At 34.8% G+C, this 20,663-nt stretch overlaps 1 protein-coding gene across 2 annotated transcripts in view; it reads left to right on the top strand.

Annotated features, from left to right (window-relative positions):
* Nucleotides 1–17,810, top strand: part of PTAR1 (protein prenyltransferase alpha subunit repeat containing 1) — a 55,164-nt gene extending 37,354 nt beyond the window's left edge. The window contains exon 5 of one of the 2 annotated variants that reach the window (XM_089913288.1): nt 1,356–17,810. In XM_089913288.1, coding sequence (XP_089769414.1) covers nt 1,356–1,698 — 343 coding nt within the window. In that variant the 3' untranslated portion in view covers nt 1,699–17,810. The remainder of the gene's footprint in view (nt 1–1,355) is intronic. The other variant, XM_022573537.3, reaches the window with a different exon arrangement.
* Nucleotides 17,811–20,663: the final 2,853 nt, after the last annotated feature.

Raw genomic sequence — 20,663 nt, 5'->3', positions numbered from 1 at the left:
ATATTTGTGTATTTTTTAAGTTAAATGTGATTTGTTCCCTTTTTCCAGTCTAAATATATTTGGAAGATATATTAGAAGATGGAAGACAGTCCCCCTCTTTGGCATCTTCATAAATACAGAATTTTCTTCTTCCCTTAAAAACAAAACATTTTTATTGCACATTTTTAGGAGAGAAGATAGATCTTGACTTGCATGTTTTGCTGTTACCGATTTTTTATTGCTGTTTTATATTTAGACACATTAATAGCAAGACTCAAAGAATATTAAAAATTATATTTGTGTTTGAGAGAGAGCTAGATCATTAGAACAGAAACTTTCTTTGTTTATATAAAGATTAATTGGAGTTTGGAGTGGGGAGAAGAGACAGTTGGGATGACCTGTATATTACAGGAATGAATTATATTTTCTACTGATTCAGTGCCCTAAAGCAGCTTATCAGCCCTTTTAAGATTTGTCCTCTGTAAAATGGGTGTTATATGCTCCTTTGTCTGCTCCCAAATAAGCTGGGAAAATGAATAGAATTCTCTTTTAAGGGCTTAGAGTTATTAATATGAATGATGAAGTATAACAACCTAGAAACTACCTAAGGTAGTTTACCTTATTTCGTACAGAGATGTGCACCCCTTTGAGTCACAATTTTTGGAAATTAGGCACATGTATCTTCATTTTTAACAAATAACTCCAGATGATTCTAAGGGCAGGAGAACTCTCCTTAGAGGAAGAACAGGAACTGTGTCTTTTAACATACTTTTCTCAGAGCCCAGCACATCCCTACTGCATGTCGGTGTTTAATAAGACTATAGTGCTGGATTTAGGGGAGAATTCAGAGGGTTTCTAAGATAATAAGTCCAACCACAGCAGTTCTGTTCTTATTAAAGAAAGTATTGGATAGAGGCCATACACTAAGCCTCTAGAGGAGCTAATATTTAATTCTCTTGTTTCTGAAAATCACTTGTCTTTTAGGATATCAATGAGGTTAATTTTTGGTTTTGTTTTATATTTTAGCTTATAGCAGAGATTGAGCTAAGACCCATTTCTAGTTTCATATTATAGTAACAGGTATAACAACACCAAGTGATTGTCATCATCTCAGTCCATTTTTTTTAAACACCTTTGGGGTAGCATTCTTTCTCACAAACCAGTAATCTGGGTTTGTGAGGCTCTGTCCAAATACCCAGAGACTACATCTTAACTATTCTTCCTCCTTCCCCCAGATAGCTCTGGGTTACAAAGGGGGCACTGAACTGAGTACTGTATGTTTTAAGATTATCGACTTTTTTGTGTTTTCTGAAAAGCTTGACTTTGTGATGTGATTTTTCTTTTTCTATTCTCTTCCTTACCCTCCTCTTTCACAGGCGGCATGTTTTCTATCTTCAGCATCACTTAAATGGTAGGTTTCCTCACAGCGTGGTCCAGTTGTCACCTGCAGACAGCCCAGGGGGGACTTTGAGTGACTTGCACCTCATCCCAGCAGGACCGCATACATCTCAGGCAATGGAGGTGGATGGACTCAGTGACTCTAGCAAGCAAGGCTATTCCCAGGAAACCAAACGCCTGAAGCGGACCCCTGCTCCAGACTCCCTGGGCCTGGAAATGGAGCACAGGTTCATCGATCAAGTATTGTCCACCTGCCGGAACGTGGAGCAGGCCAGGTTTGCCAATGCATACAGGAAATGGCTGGTTACATTGAGTCAATGAAAGAGGTGGATTAGTCCTGCAAGGTTCGCCTTTTAGTGCAATATTGCTTTCCTTTCTTATTTACATAGTTGCATGAACTGTTTGCTATTATTGTCTTACTATATGTGCTTCATCTTTAGGTTAAAAGTCCATAGTAAATCTTTCATTTTATTTATTTTGTTAAGAACTGGCATTCCTTTGGGGATAAAATAATTGTGTAGTTCCTTCCTGCTGAACAGTGAGTCTTAATTTTTTTCTTTTAAACTTCTCATCCTTTATATTCCTGTACTTGAGGCTTTTCTCATTTGGTTCTCCAGATTGGTTCACACACACCTCAACCCGCCTCAGTGTGGTTGCTGCATAGGCTAGTTTTTTTGTTTTTTTTTTAATTAAAAATTTATGTTGTAGTTTAGCTTAAGAACAATACAAATTCAAAATTACTTGATCTAATTGTTGTTTTGAGAATCAAATGGCCAGATGGATGGATGTGTGAAAATACACACCATTTCTCTTTCTCTAGTATGTTCTGCTCAAGTCATAGACCAACATAACCAAAGTCAGAAGTATTGGAATTTATATGAACAACATGCTTCCAATATAGTCCATTTTAAAAATGGTTATTTTTAAAAAAATTTTAAGAGTTTATGTAATTGTAGTAGAAAATTATTTTTACTACTAGCTTTGATAGGTTGTTTTTACCTCAATTAAAATCAATTTTAAAAAAACCTAGAATGCTGTTTTTAGTTATTACTACTTACTTTCCTCCAAATTCACCATGAAAAACGGGAAGCTTATGCATAGAAATGTGTCCATTAAAAATCTTCCTTTTTAAAATTTAAGTTATTAAGGATACACTGGATAAACTATAAAGTTTTTGTGAAGTGATTATTAAAAGTTTACTGGCAAAAGCCAGGGGGGATGAATAGTTTTGAAGGTTAGTTCTTCAGTCTTTATTTTAAAAAATAAAACAATTTAAAAACTTTGATACTAAATTTATCAGGGACAACGTACCAAAGTATCCACCTTTTAGCTGTATCTTATCTTTTCAATAATAAGGGCTGGGTTTTTTAAGTAGGTGAGGCAGGTGTGGGGAAAGTTCCAGGTAATGTCTAATGTCTTAATATGAAAGAATGCTTTGCATTTCTTCTTTCCACACACCTTTCTCTTTATTTTCCCATTCCATTTTTTTGTCATCTCCACTTTTGTATATTTTTCCTTATCTGTTGTATTTCATGGATGTGTACTAAACATAATCTCCTCTCTGTTTCCAGTTAATTCCATACCCCATTAAACACACGCACACACACACAATATGAATATGAACTGCCCCTCTGAAAGTTCCCCTAATGATGGAAGTTGTCTATTATCCTGTGTGTGTTTGAAATGTAATAGTGGCAGAAACAAGTGCACTATGCCTTGCCTGTTTTCCTCTTTATATGCTAGGTCACCTGTAGGGTGAGAAGACAGATGTAGGGAAAAGCAGACCTCTCCTATACCACTGTTACGGAGACTCTGGACTTGAGTGAGGAGCATTTCTTTAAGGGAAAAGAATAGGTCCTTTACTTGTATGTCATGATTTTGTTGAGTGGCAAACTGTCAAGTGAGACTTAAGAACACCAAAAAAATTGTCTAGACTGGTCCTTGTAGACAGAAGCTGCCTGTCCTTCTCTCTTAGGGCAAAAATTACCCTTTTTTAGCTTTTTATAGTATTTAGGTGAGAAAATGATTGGTATTATGAGCATAAATCTATGACCCTTTGTGTACAAAGCATATTTTGATTCAAATACCTCAAGGTCTACCTAGACCTCTATGGATAAAACTATTAATTTATGATTTTTAGCACCTGTGGGGCTTGGGGGGCAGACTACACACAGATGACATGGAAGATTCAGCACATTCCACTAATATATGTTGCCAAATTCTGGCCTCACTCAGTATTACCATTCTTCCAAGCATCATTTTAAGTATCATCATTTTAAGTATTAAGTAGTAGGGCTTCTTATGCTTTGATGTGAGAGTGTTGAGACATGAATACAGACAATCCTCTGTGAAACATCAGCTAAATTTGATAATGCTCCACATCTTTTTATACCTTCCACAGAGTCTCTTGCCCTTCTTTGATGTTAACTGCCTTCATGTGTTTTAAGTCTCTTAACCCACCCTTACATGAAGCCATGCAGTCCTTTAATATATCTTGGTCTCCTGTCTTCCTAATAGCTTTAAGTAGGGAGTAAAAATACAAATATCCAAAGGATACTGTTTATATCTGACTTTTGTGTGCTGCTTTATTTCTAAAATTTGCAGTTTTCAAGTGTTCATTCACTGAAAAACCTAGTATTGCCCTGGATGGTTGTATTTTTTCCCTAAATGGTTCACATCTAAACTCACTAGCTGTAGCATGATATTATCTCTTGGAATGAATGAGCTCATGCAGTGGAAAGGATGTGTCTATTTTTAGGGACTCATTAGTCTTCACTTATTTTTCTATAAATATGTCATTGTTAAAGGAAAAGGTGATTTAGATTGACACAAATGTCATCCATCTTTCACTGGAAGAATTGTAGGCCATCCTGTGGATCAAGAATACTACTGACAAGCAAAAAAGCAATAAGATCTGTAAATATCTCTACCACTACCCCTCCCCAACCTGACTTTTTTTTTTTTTTAAGTGTACCTATTTTGGTAACACGGTGTTCCCAGATTCTGTGTGCCTTGCACATTGTAAGGACTCATTAAATATTTATTAAATTTATGAATGATTAACTGAAGATGAGAAAGATCAATTATGAGTGATACATAGAGTGAGTTATGATTGAGAAATTGATGGAATAGAGCAATGGATTGTGAATGAATGATGTGCTCTGCCTTCATGATACTTAGGGGGAGCTATTGCATATAGAATAAGTTAATTTAGATTTTTTTCCTTCATTAAACTACTTTGTTTATGCTTGTTAAATCCCAGCCAAGAAATGCAGCTGTATAATATCAATTAACTGTACTATAATGTATATTAAAAATTCATAGAAAAATGAAGAACATTTGCAAGAACACTACTTTCTATTCACTTATGATGTTGGAGGACAGATCTTGCCAATAGAGCCATAGCCACTCTTGGAGTATCTGAGGAAACTGATTTCAAAGACGTGTTGATCTGTATCTGTGCATGAGTAGTCATTTTAGACTCAAAACCCTTTCTTTTCTAGGTTTTAGCATTTTATTACCTCTTTGAAAACTCTGGGCCCAGACTTTTGAGTCATATCTCTTATTCCTATGGTACAATTCTAATTTAAATTAAAGGCTTCTATCAGATTAAATATACAGGAGGTCACTCAAAGCCACTTAAGTCTTCAGATAAGGGCTTATGTAACACAAGATGTGCAAACAAAAGTTCTTGGATTTTTATGTGGCATTTTGTAGGAAAGCATATATGGTGGTAGGCTGTGTCATTTAGATATATTCAGGTCATGTGAATTCATGCTTGTTTAGACACATACATGTGTGTAAAAACTTTTAATATTTTTGAGAACATATTGTCAGCCTAGTATTTTTCTCTTAATAGCACAAGATGGTATCTGACATGAGGGCTAAATATAATTCAGGAATGCAACTACCACTTGCTATGCAGCAATCTCATTTCTACCTTAGTTCCCCTGTATTAGAGAAGATGCTAAATATTTAGTTTATCAAAGGAAGTAAGAAAACACTTTTGTTTTTGCAAAAAGCTTTTGTGAGCTTAGTTATTTTGTTACTAGAAAATTATATTTTAAAACTTTAAAATATCTGCAGTATGCTAGAAAATTTGAGCAGCATTGTAACAACTGAACTTTTTGTCTTCTAAGTAAATTTCTCAAATAGAACTGTGCAAACCCTAGCACTTTACGTGCTGCCGCCTCCCTGTACTTGAGTATACTCTGTAATGTGCTCCTTTTTATTAGAGAAGTTCATGGAGGCACAGGAAAGCATAGGCAAATTCAGTGTTATAAAGGCAGTGAGCAGGAAAAATCAACCCTGAGAATTCTTACCATCACACAGTGTCTTTTAAAAAATAACTGTATATACTGTGTTCATTCGAGTGCCTTTCTTTTTGGGGGAGCAAGATTATATTTAAGTCTAACATTTAGGTAGAAAACAAAGGATGAAAATTTTATTAAACAGTTGATTGACTCATTATTTTATTTATTCCACTTGCTAGGCATGGCCCAATGGAATATTTTATCCTTAAGTGAGTTACTGATAAGAGCAGGAAGGATGCTTTGGTTTGCATGTTATTAGTTATCATTTTTAAGCACCCTACCAGGAAGAATTAGTTCTTTCTCAGTGACAACTAATGTTTTTGGGGTTGGAGGCCTCACATTTAGAGGACGGCATATGCATAAAGATCAGCCAAAAACCCTGTGCAGCCCATGTTTAAAGGGAAACAGTGGCACTCTGCCCTAAAAGAAGCGCCATACAGTTGTCCTAAATGAATCCTTTGCCTCATCTTAAGGACTTTTAAGAACCCCATCCCAAATTTAGTCCTACGTAAGATAGTTGAGTGGGGGGATAAATGGAACCTTAATCTTTTCAAGTATTGGAGGAAAAGAGGCAAATACTGAGATGAAATTTAAAATGTGGCTTTTTATGTATTTGGGTATGGAGAGGGGAGGGATAGGAGTTCCATATTTCCAGATAGCAAATAATTGTTCATTGTAATTTCATTAAAATATATAGCTTAAGATTCCAAAGTGCTTTTCAGAGAACTGTCGAATAATGTATTCCTAACGGACAGCAATAGGTCATGTTCATAGTGGAAACAGAAAACTGTTGTGTCAGTTGTGGATCTGGGGGGTAGGGACTTCAGGCTCCCAACTTTGACTTCTGTATTCTCACTAGGCCATGTTAACACTGTAAAACCAACCCTTTACTTAAAAAAAGAAAGAAAAAAAATAGAGAGCAGCAGCTTACTCTGCTGATGAAATCTTGTGCTTCCAAGAATATTAGCTATATATAGCTTGCGCTTTCTGGACAATAATATGGTCCACAAAGCTAACCCTGGCATTTCTTTTTATTAATCTGTTATTATTTCTCAGGGTGTAGAAGATGTAGTAAATTTAGGACAAAATTTTATATTCAGTGGCCAAAAAAAGGCAAAAATATGCTAAGTATATTACTAGCTCTTAAAATTTTAGTATATATAGTATTTTTTATAAACTACTACCAGTGCAGTAGCTCTGTGACTGCCTCATTGTTCATCTCACTGCTTCAATCCCTGTGGTTCTATTATGAATGTTCTCTTACACGTGTCTTCTATGGAAATGACTTCTGTATTGCATTATTTTCCATGTTTTGCAGAGGTAGGAGTGCTTTAGTTGACGTCAATCTCAGTTTTTAGAAATTCTATTGGGAAAGTGATTACTGTTGGTTTTCAAACTGACAACTCTTTTGCTTCTTAAAACTTCAGTTTCCCTGAAAGAGTGCTTTGTGTCAGATCTTGTACACGTTCAGTATGTTGCATAATGCCTTGCACCTTGTAGGAATTCAACAGGTCAGAATTGTTAAAGGCTAGAAAGTTGAAACTAGCTTATTTATCTCTGTCTTATCATCGTTGTCCACATTCTTAACTTCAGGAGAAATACAGTATTGTGCTGAAGATACATAATCAGGTTCAAACATACAAGGCAAAGATATACAGCTGTACAGCATTGCAAGTGCAATTTAGATACTTTTAAGGCATACATATGTGTGTGTATTCACATATATGTATATATATTTAAATGAGATTTGGAATTTCAACTTATATACTGGTTTTACAAAGAATTTTATCCAAAGGACTTTTATTTTCATACTTGCTTGAAGTGCTCCTGTTTAAAGGCAGTTTTCTTTATTAGACCAGCCCTCTCAAGCAAAGTTGGAAACCTAACACAAGTGCCCATTTGCTTGAATTAACCAGATATTGCTGTAAACTGTTTATAGTAAGTCTTCGGTTGCTTACGAACCATGACATTTTGACTTTTCTTCCATACCTTTAGGGAATCAGCCTTAATTTTAAGTATGGCAGTCACTTTCCTCAAACTACTATGCAGCATACTTCAAATGTTTATTTATCTTTATAAAGTGATCAGTAATAAATTTGAGGTTTTTCAGTGTCATAGGGATGAACAATTTCACATGTCCAGATATGACTCATACAGCATTCTGTTAGAAATGCTAATATGTTATCCTCCCTCACAAATGTCATTTTGCATTTGGAGCAGATATTTTTTTTCTTGTTGGTTGAAGAATGAGTATAGGCTGAATGCAATCATAGTAGGTGCTCAATAAATATTTAGTTGATTATTGATCTAACATCAAAATAACAGCTTTCAGAAAGGAGACTGTTGTCATCTTTTCATTGAGGAGTATATTTTTAGAGTAATATATGTTTGAAACTGAAAATTTTTCTCATTTGACATGAATTATTAGGCTTATTTAGGTTGGAGTTAGTAACGTGTAATAAAAATGCTGTTTATGTAGAAATGGTCTGAAGACAGGAGATGTGAAAAGTTTAAGTAGTATCTCTTCGTGCAAGGCACATTCATAAATGTGAGTAAATGTCTTAATAGGCTGCTGAACTCTAGAGAGAACTGCTGTAGTCTTCTGCAATCAATTTCTATGTTGGTATATCTAGTATTATCTAGTATAGGTACTGTTTATTTCTCCCTAAATCTTGGTTACTTTCCAGTGTCTTAAAAGTAGTCATAGAAAGGTATGAAGTTATATTAAATAACTTCTACTTGTTTTTTGAGAACATGTTCAAAATGAAGGAGAAATTTTTATGAATAATATAGTCGTTTCAGAGTCTATTAATTTGTGGCTTTCAGAGCATTTTTGACAGACTTTACCTAATGCAAACAGATTTAAACAGTTTAAAAACAAGCATTCCAACCTGAGCTGTGAGAAGCAGTGTGTGCAGCACAAGCGTATTTAGGCATTGTCTCCTGGCGAGGTTCTTGATGCATGGCTATGACACTGGCTTCTGACTGAGGTCACCACTGTCGGTATTGTATTTTGGTGCTTGTTGTTCCTAGGAAAATAATGGAGTATGTACTAGGTTAACTTGTTTTTTGAGTTGGACAAAATAAAAGATGAGGTAATATGAATATACCAAATATTTATATCCTTTACTACAAAAAAACTAAAAAAGGAGGAGGGGAAGAAAATGATAAAAGAGCAATGATCTTTTTTTTTAATAGCTTCTAAAAACCTTTTTTTCAATCCACGTCTCTTGGACACTAGGTAGTTGCTTACTTTAACACTGAGGGACTTTAAGGGATAGTTCTTAGCTACTATATTCTGCTGTTAGAATCTGTTATGTGTGTTAATTTTACATTGCTTGAAGATTCTCCAGAAAATGGAGTATTTAAGTAGGTTGCAATCAGTGTTGTTTTAAGATTTTCTTTTAGGTTATGGTTAAATGGACAAGTTACATGTATGATCTGTGGTGCAAGGTCAGATCCTGGGCATTAAAGATAAGTTTGGCTAACTTATTTTACTGAAGATACTAATTGTCTTCACTATTAAACTATTTTCCCCCAATATAACAGTCTGCATTGAATTTCCTTTAGCTCTAACCATATTCTAGTTGACGTTTTTTAAGGATTAAATATTTTGTGAATTCTTTTTACACTTAAAATGTGTAATTGCAGAGGCATAAAAATAAATTTTGCAATAACGTACATACAGAGTGTGTTTACGGTGTTCTGAGAGTTAGTACTCCAGAGCGCTTTAAGTGTGACGCTAAGTGCTAAGGCTGATGTAATGACTATAGACATCTGTATCAGCGCTATCCAGTAGAAATAAATGTGAGCCACATATGTAATTTAAAATTCTATAGTAGCCACATTAAAAAAAGAAACACAAAATTAATATTTTAATTAACCCAATATATTAAAAATATTATCTTTTAGGTATGTAATCAATATACAAAATAGAGGTGTTTTACCTTCTTTTTTCTCCATAGTAAGTCCTCAAAATTCAGCGTGTATTTTGCACTCATGTGCGTCTCAGTTCTGACTAGCTACATTTTAAATACTCAAAAAGCCACTTGTGGATGAGGGCTGCTATACTGGACAGTGTAGATTCATAGAATACAAAGTATGGCTTTACTTTAAATTGGAGATGGTGAGGTAGGCATGAAATTATGGTACTTTAAAATTATTTAGTATACTTAGAAAAGCATCGAACAGAATTGTCTACTCGTTCTTTTGTCTTCATTTAAAATTTTCTCTAGAAGTAGGGTCAACCAGTTCCAATTTGCCAAGCATTATTTAAGAAGGAAGGATTTCCATGCATGTAAAATACCATGATATGCTGATTATAACAACATATTATTAACAACACATTTTTCAATGTGTTCACTAAATTCTGTCCTGTTTCTTCAAAATAATAGCTTAAATTGCATGTTAATTATATATCTGTACCTATTTCGTTTTTATATTATTGTTATAATACAGTAATATGTATTAACAAACAGCCCTCGGATTCTAATCTGCCTATGCAGCTGTCCTCCAGTACTTACTGGTATACGTATTAAGTTGTAATAAGTGGCAGAAAAGTAGAATGAACTTTTTTTTTCCATTATATTTGTTTTTATCATGTGACCATGTACCAAGCCAGCTATAAATTATTGTATTTCTGTAGAATATGGAAAATAGTGTTTATGTCTTGTCTTTGCTAAATGTTTGCAATTTCTAAGTAAACTTTTCATCTCCTAAAATGAGTGTTAAGTGTGATTTTATTTTTACTTGTGGTGGTGTTTTAAACTCAACTTCAGTCTCCCAATTTGTCCTGTTTAATTGCTGTGATAGTGGTAGTTGGGTGGAGGTGTGAACTGTTGTCTGTGTGAAGCCAATGATTTGATTACCTACGTTTGTAAAAAGAATTTAAACATATCACTTGTGTCTAGGACATTAAAAAAAAATGCCAAAACAAATTAGAGCGCAGTTGTCTTTAGAGTGCATTAACGATGACTAGCTGACTTGTGAAATCATCATCATGACTACATATGCTTTTTTCCAATATACTTCAAATGAACGTAGGGAGCAGGGAATTACTTGGTTATTTCAGTGTTATACCCCATGTTTTCTTTTTTGTTTGAAATATCTTTATTGGAGTATAATTGCTTTACAACGTTATGTTAGTTTCTGCTGTACAACAAAGTGAATCAGCTATATGTATACATATATCCCCATATACCCTCCCTCTTGCGTCCCCCTCCCACCCTCCCTATCCCACCCCTCTAGGTGGTCACAAAGCACCGAGCTGATCTCCCTGTGCTCTGCAGCTGCTTTGTTTGCAAATATTTTCTCCCATTCTGAGGGTTGTCTTTTCATCTTGTTTATGGTTTCCTTTGCTGTACAAAAGCTTTTAAGTCCCATGTGTTTATTTTTGTTTTTATTTCCATTTCTCTAGGAGGTGGGTCAAAAAGAATCTTGCTGTGATTTATGTCATGGAGTGTTCTTCCTATGTCTTCCTCTAAGAGTTTCATAGTGTCTGGCCTTACATTTGGGTCTTTAATCCATTTTGAGTTTATTTTTGAGTGTGGTGTTAGGAAGTGTTCTAATTTCATTCTTTTACATGTAGTTGTCCAGTTTTCCCAGAACCACTTATTGAAGAGGCTGTCTTTTCTCCATTGTATATTCTGGCCTCCTTTATCAAAGATAAGGTGATCATATGTGCGTGGGTTTATCTCTGGGCTTTCTATCCTGTTCCATTGATCTATATATCTGTTTTTGTGCCATTACCATACTGTCTTGATTACTGTAGCTTTGTAGTATAGTCTGAAGTCAGGGAGCCTGATTCCTCCAACTCCATTTTTCTTACGATTACTTTGGCTATTTGGGTTTTTTGTGTTTCCACACAAATTGTGAAATTTTTTGTTCTAGTTCTGTGAAAATGCCAGTGGTAGTTTGATAGGGATTGCACTGAATCTGTAGATTGCTTTGGGTAGTAGAGTCATTTTCACAATGTTGATTCTTCCCCAAGAACATGGTATATCTCTCCAGCTGTTTGTATCATCTTTAATTTCTTTCATCAGTGTCTTACAGTTTTCTGCATACCGGTCTTTTGTCTCCTTAGGTAAGTTTATTCCTAGGTATTTTATTCTTTTTGTTGCAGTGGTAAATGGGAGTGTTTCATTAATTTCTGTTTCAGATTTTTCATTATTAGTGTATAGGAATGCAAGAGATTTCTGTGCATTAATTTTGTATCCTGCTACTTTACCAAATTCATTGATTAGCTCTAGTAGTTTTCTGGTAGCATCTTTAGGATTCTCTGTGTATAGTATCATGTCATCTGCAAATAGTGACAGCTTCTTTTCCAATTTGGATTCCTTTTATTTCTTTTTCTTCTCTGATTGCCATGGCTAGGACTTCCAAAACTATGTTGAATAATAGTGGTGAGAGTGGGCAACCTTGTCTTGTTCCTGATCTTAGTGGAAATGGTTTCAGTTTTTCACCATTGAGAATGATGTTGGCTGTCGGTTTGTCATATAGGGCCTCTATTATGTTGAGGCAAGTTCCCTCTATGCCTACTTTCTGGCGAGTTTTTAACATAAATGGGTGTTGAATTTTGTCAAAAGCTTTTTCTGCATCTATTGAGATGATCATATGGTCTTTCTCCTTCAGTTTGTTAATATAGTGTATCACATTGTTTGATTTGCATATATTGAAGAATACTTGCATTCCTGGGATAAACCCCACTTGATCATGATGTATGATCCTTTTAATGTGCTGTTGGATTCTGTTTGCTAGTATTTTGTTGAGGATTTTTGCATCTTTGTTCACCAGTGATGTTGGCCTGTAGTTTTCTTTCTTTGTGATATCTTGTCTGGTTTTGGTATCAGGGTGATGGTGGCTTTGTAGAATGAGTTTGGGAGTGTTCCTCTGCTATATTTTGGAAAAGTGAGAAGGATAGGTGTTAGCTCTTCTCTAAATGTTTGATAGAATTCGCCTGTGAAGCCATCTGGTCCTGGGCTTCTGTTTGTTGGAAGATTTTTAATTAGTTTCAGTTTCAGTGCTTGTGATTGGTTTGTTTATATTTTCTATTTCATCCTGGTTCAGTCTCAGAAGGTTGTGCTTTTCTACAAATTTGCCCGTTTCTTCCAGGTTGTCCACTTTATTGGCATATAGTCGCCTGTAGTAATCTCTCATGATCCTTTGTTTTTCTGCACTGTTACTATTCATCAGGGATGAGCAAATCAAAACAACAATGAGGTATCACCTCATAATTGTCAGAATGGATATAATCAAAAAGACAACAAATAATAAATGTTGGCAAGGATGTGGAAAAAAGGGAACTCTGTACACTGTTGGTGGGAATATAAATTGGTACAGCCACTATGGAAAACAGTATGGAGTTTCCTCAAAAAATTAAAAATAGAACTACCATATGATCCAGCAATTCCACTGCTGGGAATATATCTGAAGAAAACGAAAACACTAATTTGAACAGATACATGCACCCAGTGTTCATAGCAGCACTATTTACAATAGCCAAGATATGGAAGCAACCTAAGTGTCTATCAACAGAGGAATGGATAAAGCAGATGTGGTATATATATACAATGAAATATCACTCAGCCATAACAAAGAACAAAATTTTGCCATGTGCAATAACATGGATGGACCTGGAGGGTATTATGCTTAGTGAAATAAGTCAGACAGAGAAAGAAAAATGCTGTATGTTTTCACTTGTATGTGTAATCTGAAAAATAAAACAAATGCATGAATATAAATGAAACTGACTCACAGAGGCAGAGAACAAACTAGTGGTTACCAGTGGGGGGGGGGAAGGGCAAGATAGGAGAAGGGGATTAAGAGGTACAAATTACTAGGTATAAATTAAGTAAGATATAAGGATGTAATATACAGCTTAGGGAATAGAGCCAATATTTTATAATAACTCTAAATGGAGTATAATCTATAAAAACATTGAATTACTATTTTGTACACCTAAAACTAATATTGTAAATTAACTATACTTCAATTAAAAAAAGAACTGATCAACCGCAAAAAATGCCCAGTAAACTCAAATTTTAAGTCTAAAATTAAAACAAAATCCTAACAATGGAAAGATAAGCTATGAACTTGAGGCAACATTTGTAAGCATGCCACAAATGAAAAAATGAATGTTGTTCTTTATACTTTACCTCCAATTTTTTTGTAAGCTTAGGGTTATTTCAAAATAAAAAAAATTTATAAGCACCCTTGATATATGAAAAATTCCTGCAATTTGATAAGAAAAACATCAAGAGCCCAGTAGATGAATGGGTAAAGGGTATAAACAGACAGTACACATACCCACAAACACACACATACACACACACACTCACAAAAAGACAAAAAGTTACCTTAACAGATAAGGCAGAAAAATATCAGTCATAGCAAAGAAATGCAAATTAAAATAAGACTTCAATACCTATCAAATTAGCAAAGGGTTTTGGTTTTCCTCGTTTTTAGTAATAATATCAGATATTTGCAAAAGTATAATAAAACATGTACCCTTTCTCTTTACTGGTGGGAGTGTAAATAAGAATAAGCAATTTCGTCATTTGTATAAGGACTCTTGACATCCTTGAATACAGATATCCCACTTTAGGAATCACCCTAAAGAGAAATCCTGAACAAAAGAAAAAGCTTTATATATAAAGATGTTCACTAAGAATTATTTATATTAATGAAAATTTGAAAACAACTTAAATGTCAGGCTATACAGGGGGGTTATTAGATAAATAATAAAATATCAACTAGCCATTAAAATGTTTACAAAGAAACTTTTAAAATAATGTGATAAAATGTGCTAAGTGAAGAAAGCAAGATGCAAAATTGTCTCTTTTTTTTTGATGTGGACAATTTTTTAAAGTCTTTATTGAATTTGTTACAATTGCTTCTGTTTTAAGCCCTCGTGTTTTGGCCACAAAGCATGCGGCCAAAACACCAGGGTTCAGTGCAGGTTCAATCCCCGACCAGGGATTGAACCCACACCCCCTGCATTGGAAGGCAAAGTCTCAACCACTGGACCACCAGGGAAGTCCCACAAAATTGTTTTTACGATATGATCACATACTTGTAAAAATGAAGAAGTGGGGAAAAAAGATTTTTAAAAGTATAGGCTAACAGTAGTTGTTTTGAGTGGAGAAGCTGTGAGGAATTTTGTTCTTTCAATTCTTATATTTACCAAATTTTCTATGAGGAGAATATATTAGCTTATATTTTTATAATATATAATATGCATAAACAATCACTGCTATGTCTGGAACAGAAGGGAAATCTCACAGCATGTGCTCATTACAGATTCCTGGTTTCTAACTTTAATAAAGAAATTCAACATGAACTTTCAAGCCAATGGTGACAGTTTTTCCAATTCCTTCTGGCACTAGCAGCCATACAGAGGTCAGGTATATTAAAAAAAGTTGTCTGTGAGGATACGGGGAGGGGGAAGGGTAAGCCGGGACAAAGTGAGAGAGTGGCATGGACATATATACACTACCAAACGTAAAACAGATAGCTAGTGGGAAGCAGCCACATAGTACAGGGAGATCAGCTCGGTGCTTTGTGACCACCTAGAGGGGTGGGATAGGGAGGGTGGGAGGGAGGGAGATGCACGAGGGAAGAGATATGGGGACATATGTATATGTATAACTGATTCACTTTGTTATAAACAAGAAACTGACATACTGTTGTAAAGCAATTATACTCTAATAAAGATGTTAAAAAAAAAGTGACCAGAAATTCTCTTGCTTGGCACTTCAGTGCTATAAGACACCTGATGACTGGTTGGGCCTGAGGAGGAAAAAGCATTTTTAGAAAAAATACAAGTCTATTAAAATGGACTAACAGTATTTTTTTATTTGCTCTTTTTCTGAACTACTTATTCTGAGTATAAGAATAATAAATCCTTGTTATAAACATTTCAAATGTTATAGGTATTTATGATAGAAAGAGTGACTAACTCTGCTATAGTTTGGTATATGTTACTCCAAATTTTTGGATGAATATCTAACATTTAAAAAATAATGGGATCATTCTAAACATACTGTTTTGTAACTTGAATGTTCAGTTAACAATATATTGCAGACAATTTCCCTTTTAAGAACTCATGGGCCGCCTCCCTTGTTTTAATGATTTATAATCTTCCTTTTTTGGTATACTGTAGTTTATTTAACCAGTTCCCTATTGATAGTCATTTCAGTTACCATATCATTATTATAAACAATGCTACACTGAATAGGTACATGTCTTTGTATACTTGTACAATGCAAAAATATCTGAAATGTATGACTATTTTACAGTAAGCATCCATCACTCTTGTATTTCTGTGTGATAAATTCCTAAATTTCAGGGTCAAAGTTTATTAGCTAAGCAGTCCTTTAAAAATATTGTTTATACTCACATTATACAGTAAGAGTGTATAATGAAAATGCCTGTTTTCTTACAGCTGTAACAAGGTAGTATATTATCAAGTTTTCTTTTGTTTTGGCCAATCTAATAGATGCAAAATATTACCATTGTTCTTTTGTATTTCTTTAATTATTAGAGAGGTTGAGCACCTTTTCACAGATCTGTTGGGTCATTTGTTTTTCTTCTAGGAATTGGCCATTATTGTCCTTTGTATTTCTATTTGTTTCCTTTTTCTTGTTGATTTGTGAAAGCTGTTTTTATATCAGGGAAAGTAGCCCTTTATTATGTTATATGCATAATTTTCTAAGGTTTTCTTTTGATGCTTGTTTTCAATTTTTTTGGTACAGAAATTCTTTAAGGTTAATGTACTTTTCTTGGTACTTTCTAATTTTGGGTTTGTGTCATGCTTAGAAAAGCCCTCTCCACTCCAAGATTATAAATAATATTCACTGTGCTTTCTTCAAGTATTTTAATCTCTTCATTATTTTACATTTTTATTTTTGAAGTAGGTGGAATTTATTTTGATATAAGGAGTGGGATCAGGAATTCCCTGGTGGTCCAGTGGTTAAAACTCCATGCTTCTGCTGCAGGGGACAAGGGTTTGATCCCTGATCCAGGAGCTAAGATCTTGCATGCCCTGCATCCCAAAGAGTGGGATGGAGATCCAGTTTATTTCGTCACAAATGTCTAGTCAGCCAACCTAATAACACTTATTAAATAATACATCTTTCTGCACTAACTTGAAATGCCACATTTATGATGTCCTAAATTCTCATATAGACCTTGTGTATTTCTGGGATCCATTTACCTTTGCTCCTGAGCCAGAAAGTGGCAATTTATCTTTGAGTAAACACACTTTCAGTAGAAAAACAAAATACTTCTGTTCTGGAGTTGAACATCCCTTGACTGTATGGAAAATTCCCTTTTACTAATTTATGTTTCAAGATGAATCTTCAGTCTTGGGTGATATGGTCAACATGGCTAAGAGAGTCAAATTTGGTATCATGCCCAAGTCATCATGAGCCTTACCCACAGTTTCTCTCCCCTACTCTGTTTGCCAAGTAAGGATCAATACAGTTCATCTCTTATCTCTAGCCAGAGAGTTTGCTGTGGATAAATAATAGAACCACGAATTGAAAGTATTGTCTACAATAAAGGTTGGTAACATCAATCTAAGCTATGGAACTTTCTCTCTTAAAGATGCTCTGAGTATGAGCCAATGTGGATGTTTAGATTCACATGCATAGATGAGAAACTAAGAATCTCTTTTTCCAGCTACTGAACCTAACCCTATGTAGATTTACACTGAACATATAAAAATAGATACAGTATTTCAGTTTAAGGGAACATTTCTGAATAGAGTTCACATAGAATCAATGATAGGGAGATTTGCTACAGTCTGCTTTCTTGCCATAGTGTGTGTGTCCTTTTGTTTCTTCAGTTCCCATAGCATGAAGGAAAGGAATGACCCTGTAGACCACCATCTCAGTACCTTAGATGGAATGCCATATTGTGCCTCTCGATTCCATTCTGTAGGTTTTGTGTGGTGACTCACTCCTCCTATGCAGCACTCTGTATGGCCGACTTATCTATTAGAGCAGATACAATGTCTAAGGTCCATAATACTTTAAGGAGCCCATAAAAATGTCTTAATTTCTTTTAAAATCAGAGGCAAAAAAAAATTTTAAGTCAAAGAAGATGTTTCGTTATATAATATTAATATATTCATCTTTGTACCAATATAGTTATAAAATGTATTCTTTAATATTTTTTATGAAGGAAGGGGCCCACAAAAGTCATGATACAGCCTTGTCTGTCTCTCTAAAGATGTCTTACAAAGGGAATACTAAACATTTTAGATCTTTCATCTCTATTCTCCTCCTGGAAATTCACAATTAAAGGCTCACAGAAGCCTTGCAATAAATTAAGAAACAAAACAACAAAAACAAACTATAAATTTTAGCTTCCTTCAGGTTGTTCAGATTTGTGTAATCTTGGAACTTTTTTCTTCCACATAATAACTACTGCCTTCCACCAGAACTAGTGATCCATAGAAGAATTTGGGAAATACTTAACTTTCTATTACATTAAAAGATTCAACATTGATCAAGAGAGTCTATAGCTGAAATCTCTCAACCATATATTATTTTAGCAAACTATACAGAAGCCTAAAGGATTATTCTCTGTTCTATGCAAACAGAATTAAAATGCATACCTGATTCTCTTTGAGCAGCTTGGTAACAACACAGCTCTACCTATCCACTTGGCAGGAGAATTTTATTGTTGCACAAGTTGTAGATTTATGCTACACAGTTCACTGAGATGCATTTCAATTCAGTTTTCTTGATAGGCTTGCAGTAGTGTGAGAATGAAAATAATTCTCAAATGACAAGGAAGGGTGAAAAGCTGCTTTCCTGAATTCCAGAACATGTTATTCCTTAACCTATCAGACCTTATTAAGAGTGACTTAAAATCTGTGAGCTCTCAAAAGGTTTCTCCAGTAACAGATTTCTTGGTTCCGTCTCAGTTCCTGCAGTTCCCGTAACCACAGCCTATTCAATTTAGCAGTGCTCGGCTGCATGAAGGCTGAAATTAAAATGTGCTTTCAAAATTCAATCCATAGCAAAACTGACCTAACTTAGAAGCATCTCCACAGTTAGATTTAATAAAAAGATATGAGTTTGACATGGAAGGCCAAAGAAGGATAAATTTCTCTGAGAAATAAAAGTAGAAAGTGTTGTGGGTTTCTTTTTTATGTTGACTAATGTCCTTTTTAAAAAGTCAGTTTACTGTTTGACAGAAAAATTCAGAGACTTCTGAACCAGGAAAAAATAGAAAATATGAACAGACGAATCACAAGTAATGAAATTGAAACTGTGATTAAAAATCTTCCAACAAGCAAAAGTCCAGGACCAGATGGCTTCACAGGTGAATTCCATCAAACATCTAGAGAAGAGCTAACACCCATCCTTCTCAAACTCTTCCAAAAAATTGCAGAGGAAGAAACACTCCCAAACTCATGCTATGAGGCCACCATCACCCTGATACCAAAACCAGACAAAGATATTACAATAAAAGGATATTACAGACCAATACCACTGATGAATATAGATGCAAAAATCCTCAACAAAATACTAGCAAACAGAATCCAACAACACATTAAAAGGATCATACACCATGATCAAGTGGGATTTATCCCAGGGATGCAAGGATTCTTCAATATACGCAAATCAATCAATGTGATACACCATATTAACAAACTGAAGAATAAAAACCATATGATCATCTCAATAGATGCAGAAAAAGCTTTTGACAAAATTCAAAACCCATTTATGATAAAACCTCTCCAGAAAGTGGGCATAGATGGAACTTGCCTCAACATAATAGAGGCCGTATATGACAAACCAACAGCCAACATCATTCTCAATGGTGAAAAACTGAAACCATTTCCACTAAGATCAGGAACAAGACAAGGTTGCCCACTCTCACCACTATTATTCAACATAGTTTTGGAAGTCCTAGCCATGGCAATCAGAGAAGAAAAAGAAGTAAAAGGAATACAAATTGGAAAAGAAGAAGTAAAACTGTCACTGTTTGCAGATGACATGATACTATATATGGATACTCATAAAGATGCCACCATTGATAGATCTAATCAATGAATTAGGTAAAGTTGCAGGATGCAAAATTAATGCACAGAAATCTGTTGCATTCCTATACACTAACAACAAAAGATGAGAAAGAAAAATTAAGGAAACAATCCCATTTACCACTGCAAAAAAAGAATAAAATACCTAGGAATAAACCTACCTAAGGAGGTAAAAGACCTGTACCCAGAAAACTATAAGACACTGATGAAAGAAATCAAAGATGACACAAACAGATGGAGAGACATACCATTTTCTTGGATTGGAAGAATCAATAGTGTGAAAATGACTACACTACCCAAAGCAATCTACAGATTCAGTGCAATCCCTATCAAATTACCAATAGCAGTTTTCACAGAACTAGAACAAAAAATCTTAAAATTTGTATGGAGACACAAAAGACCCCAAATAGCCAAAGCAATCTTGAAGGGAAAAGAAGGAGCTGGAGGAATCATACTCCCTGACTTCAGACTATGCTACAAAGCTACAATCAAGATAATATGGTACTGGCACAAAAACAGAAATATAGATCAACAGAACAGGATAGAAAGCCCAGAGATAAAACCATGCACCTATGGTCAAGTAATCTATGACAAAGGAGGCAAGGATATACAATGGAGAAAAGACAGTCTCTTCAATAAGTGGTTCTGGGAAAACTGGACAGCTACATGTAAAAGAACGAAATTAGAACATTCCCTAACACTGTACACAAAAATAAACTGAAAATGGATTAAAGACCTAAATGTAAGACCGGACACTATAAAAACTTAGAGGAAAACATAGGAAGAACACTCTTGGACATAAATCACAGCAAGATCTTTTTTGACCCACCTCCTAGAGTAATGGAAATATAAAAAATAAATGGGACCTAATGAAACTTAAAAGGTTTTGCACAGCAAAGGAAACCATAAACAAGACAAAA

Source organism: Delphinapterus leucas, chromosome 6, assembly GCF_059928025.1.
Source record: "Delphinapterus leucas isolate spDelLeu-1000000601 "Yukka" chromosome 6, BTC_Dleu_Yukka2, whole genome shotgun sequence".
In the NCBI taxonomy this organism is placed as follows: Eukaryota; Metazoa; Chordata; class Mammalia; order Artiodactyla; family Monodontidae; genus Delphinapterus; species Delphinapterus leucas.
The sequence above is the reverse complement of the archived record's forward strand: the minus strand, read 5'-3'. Positions and strand labels throughout refer to the sequence as shown.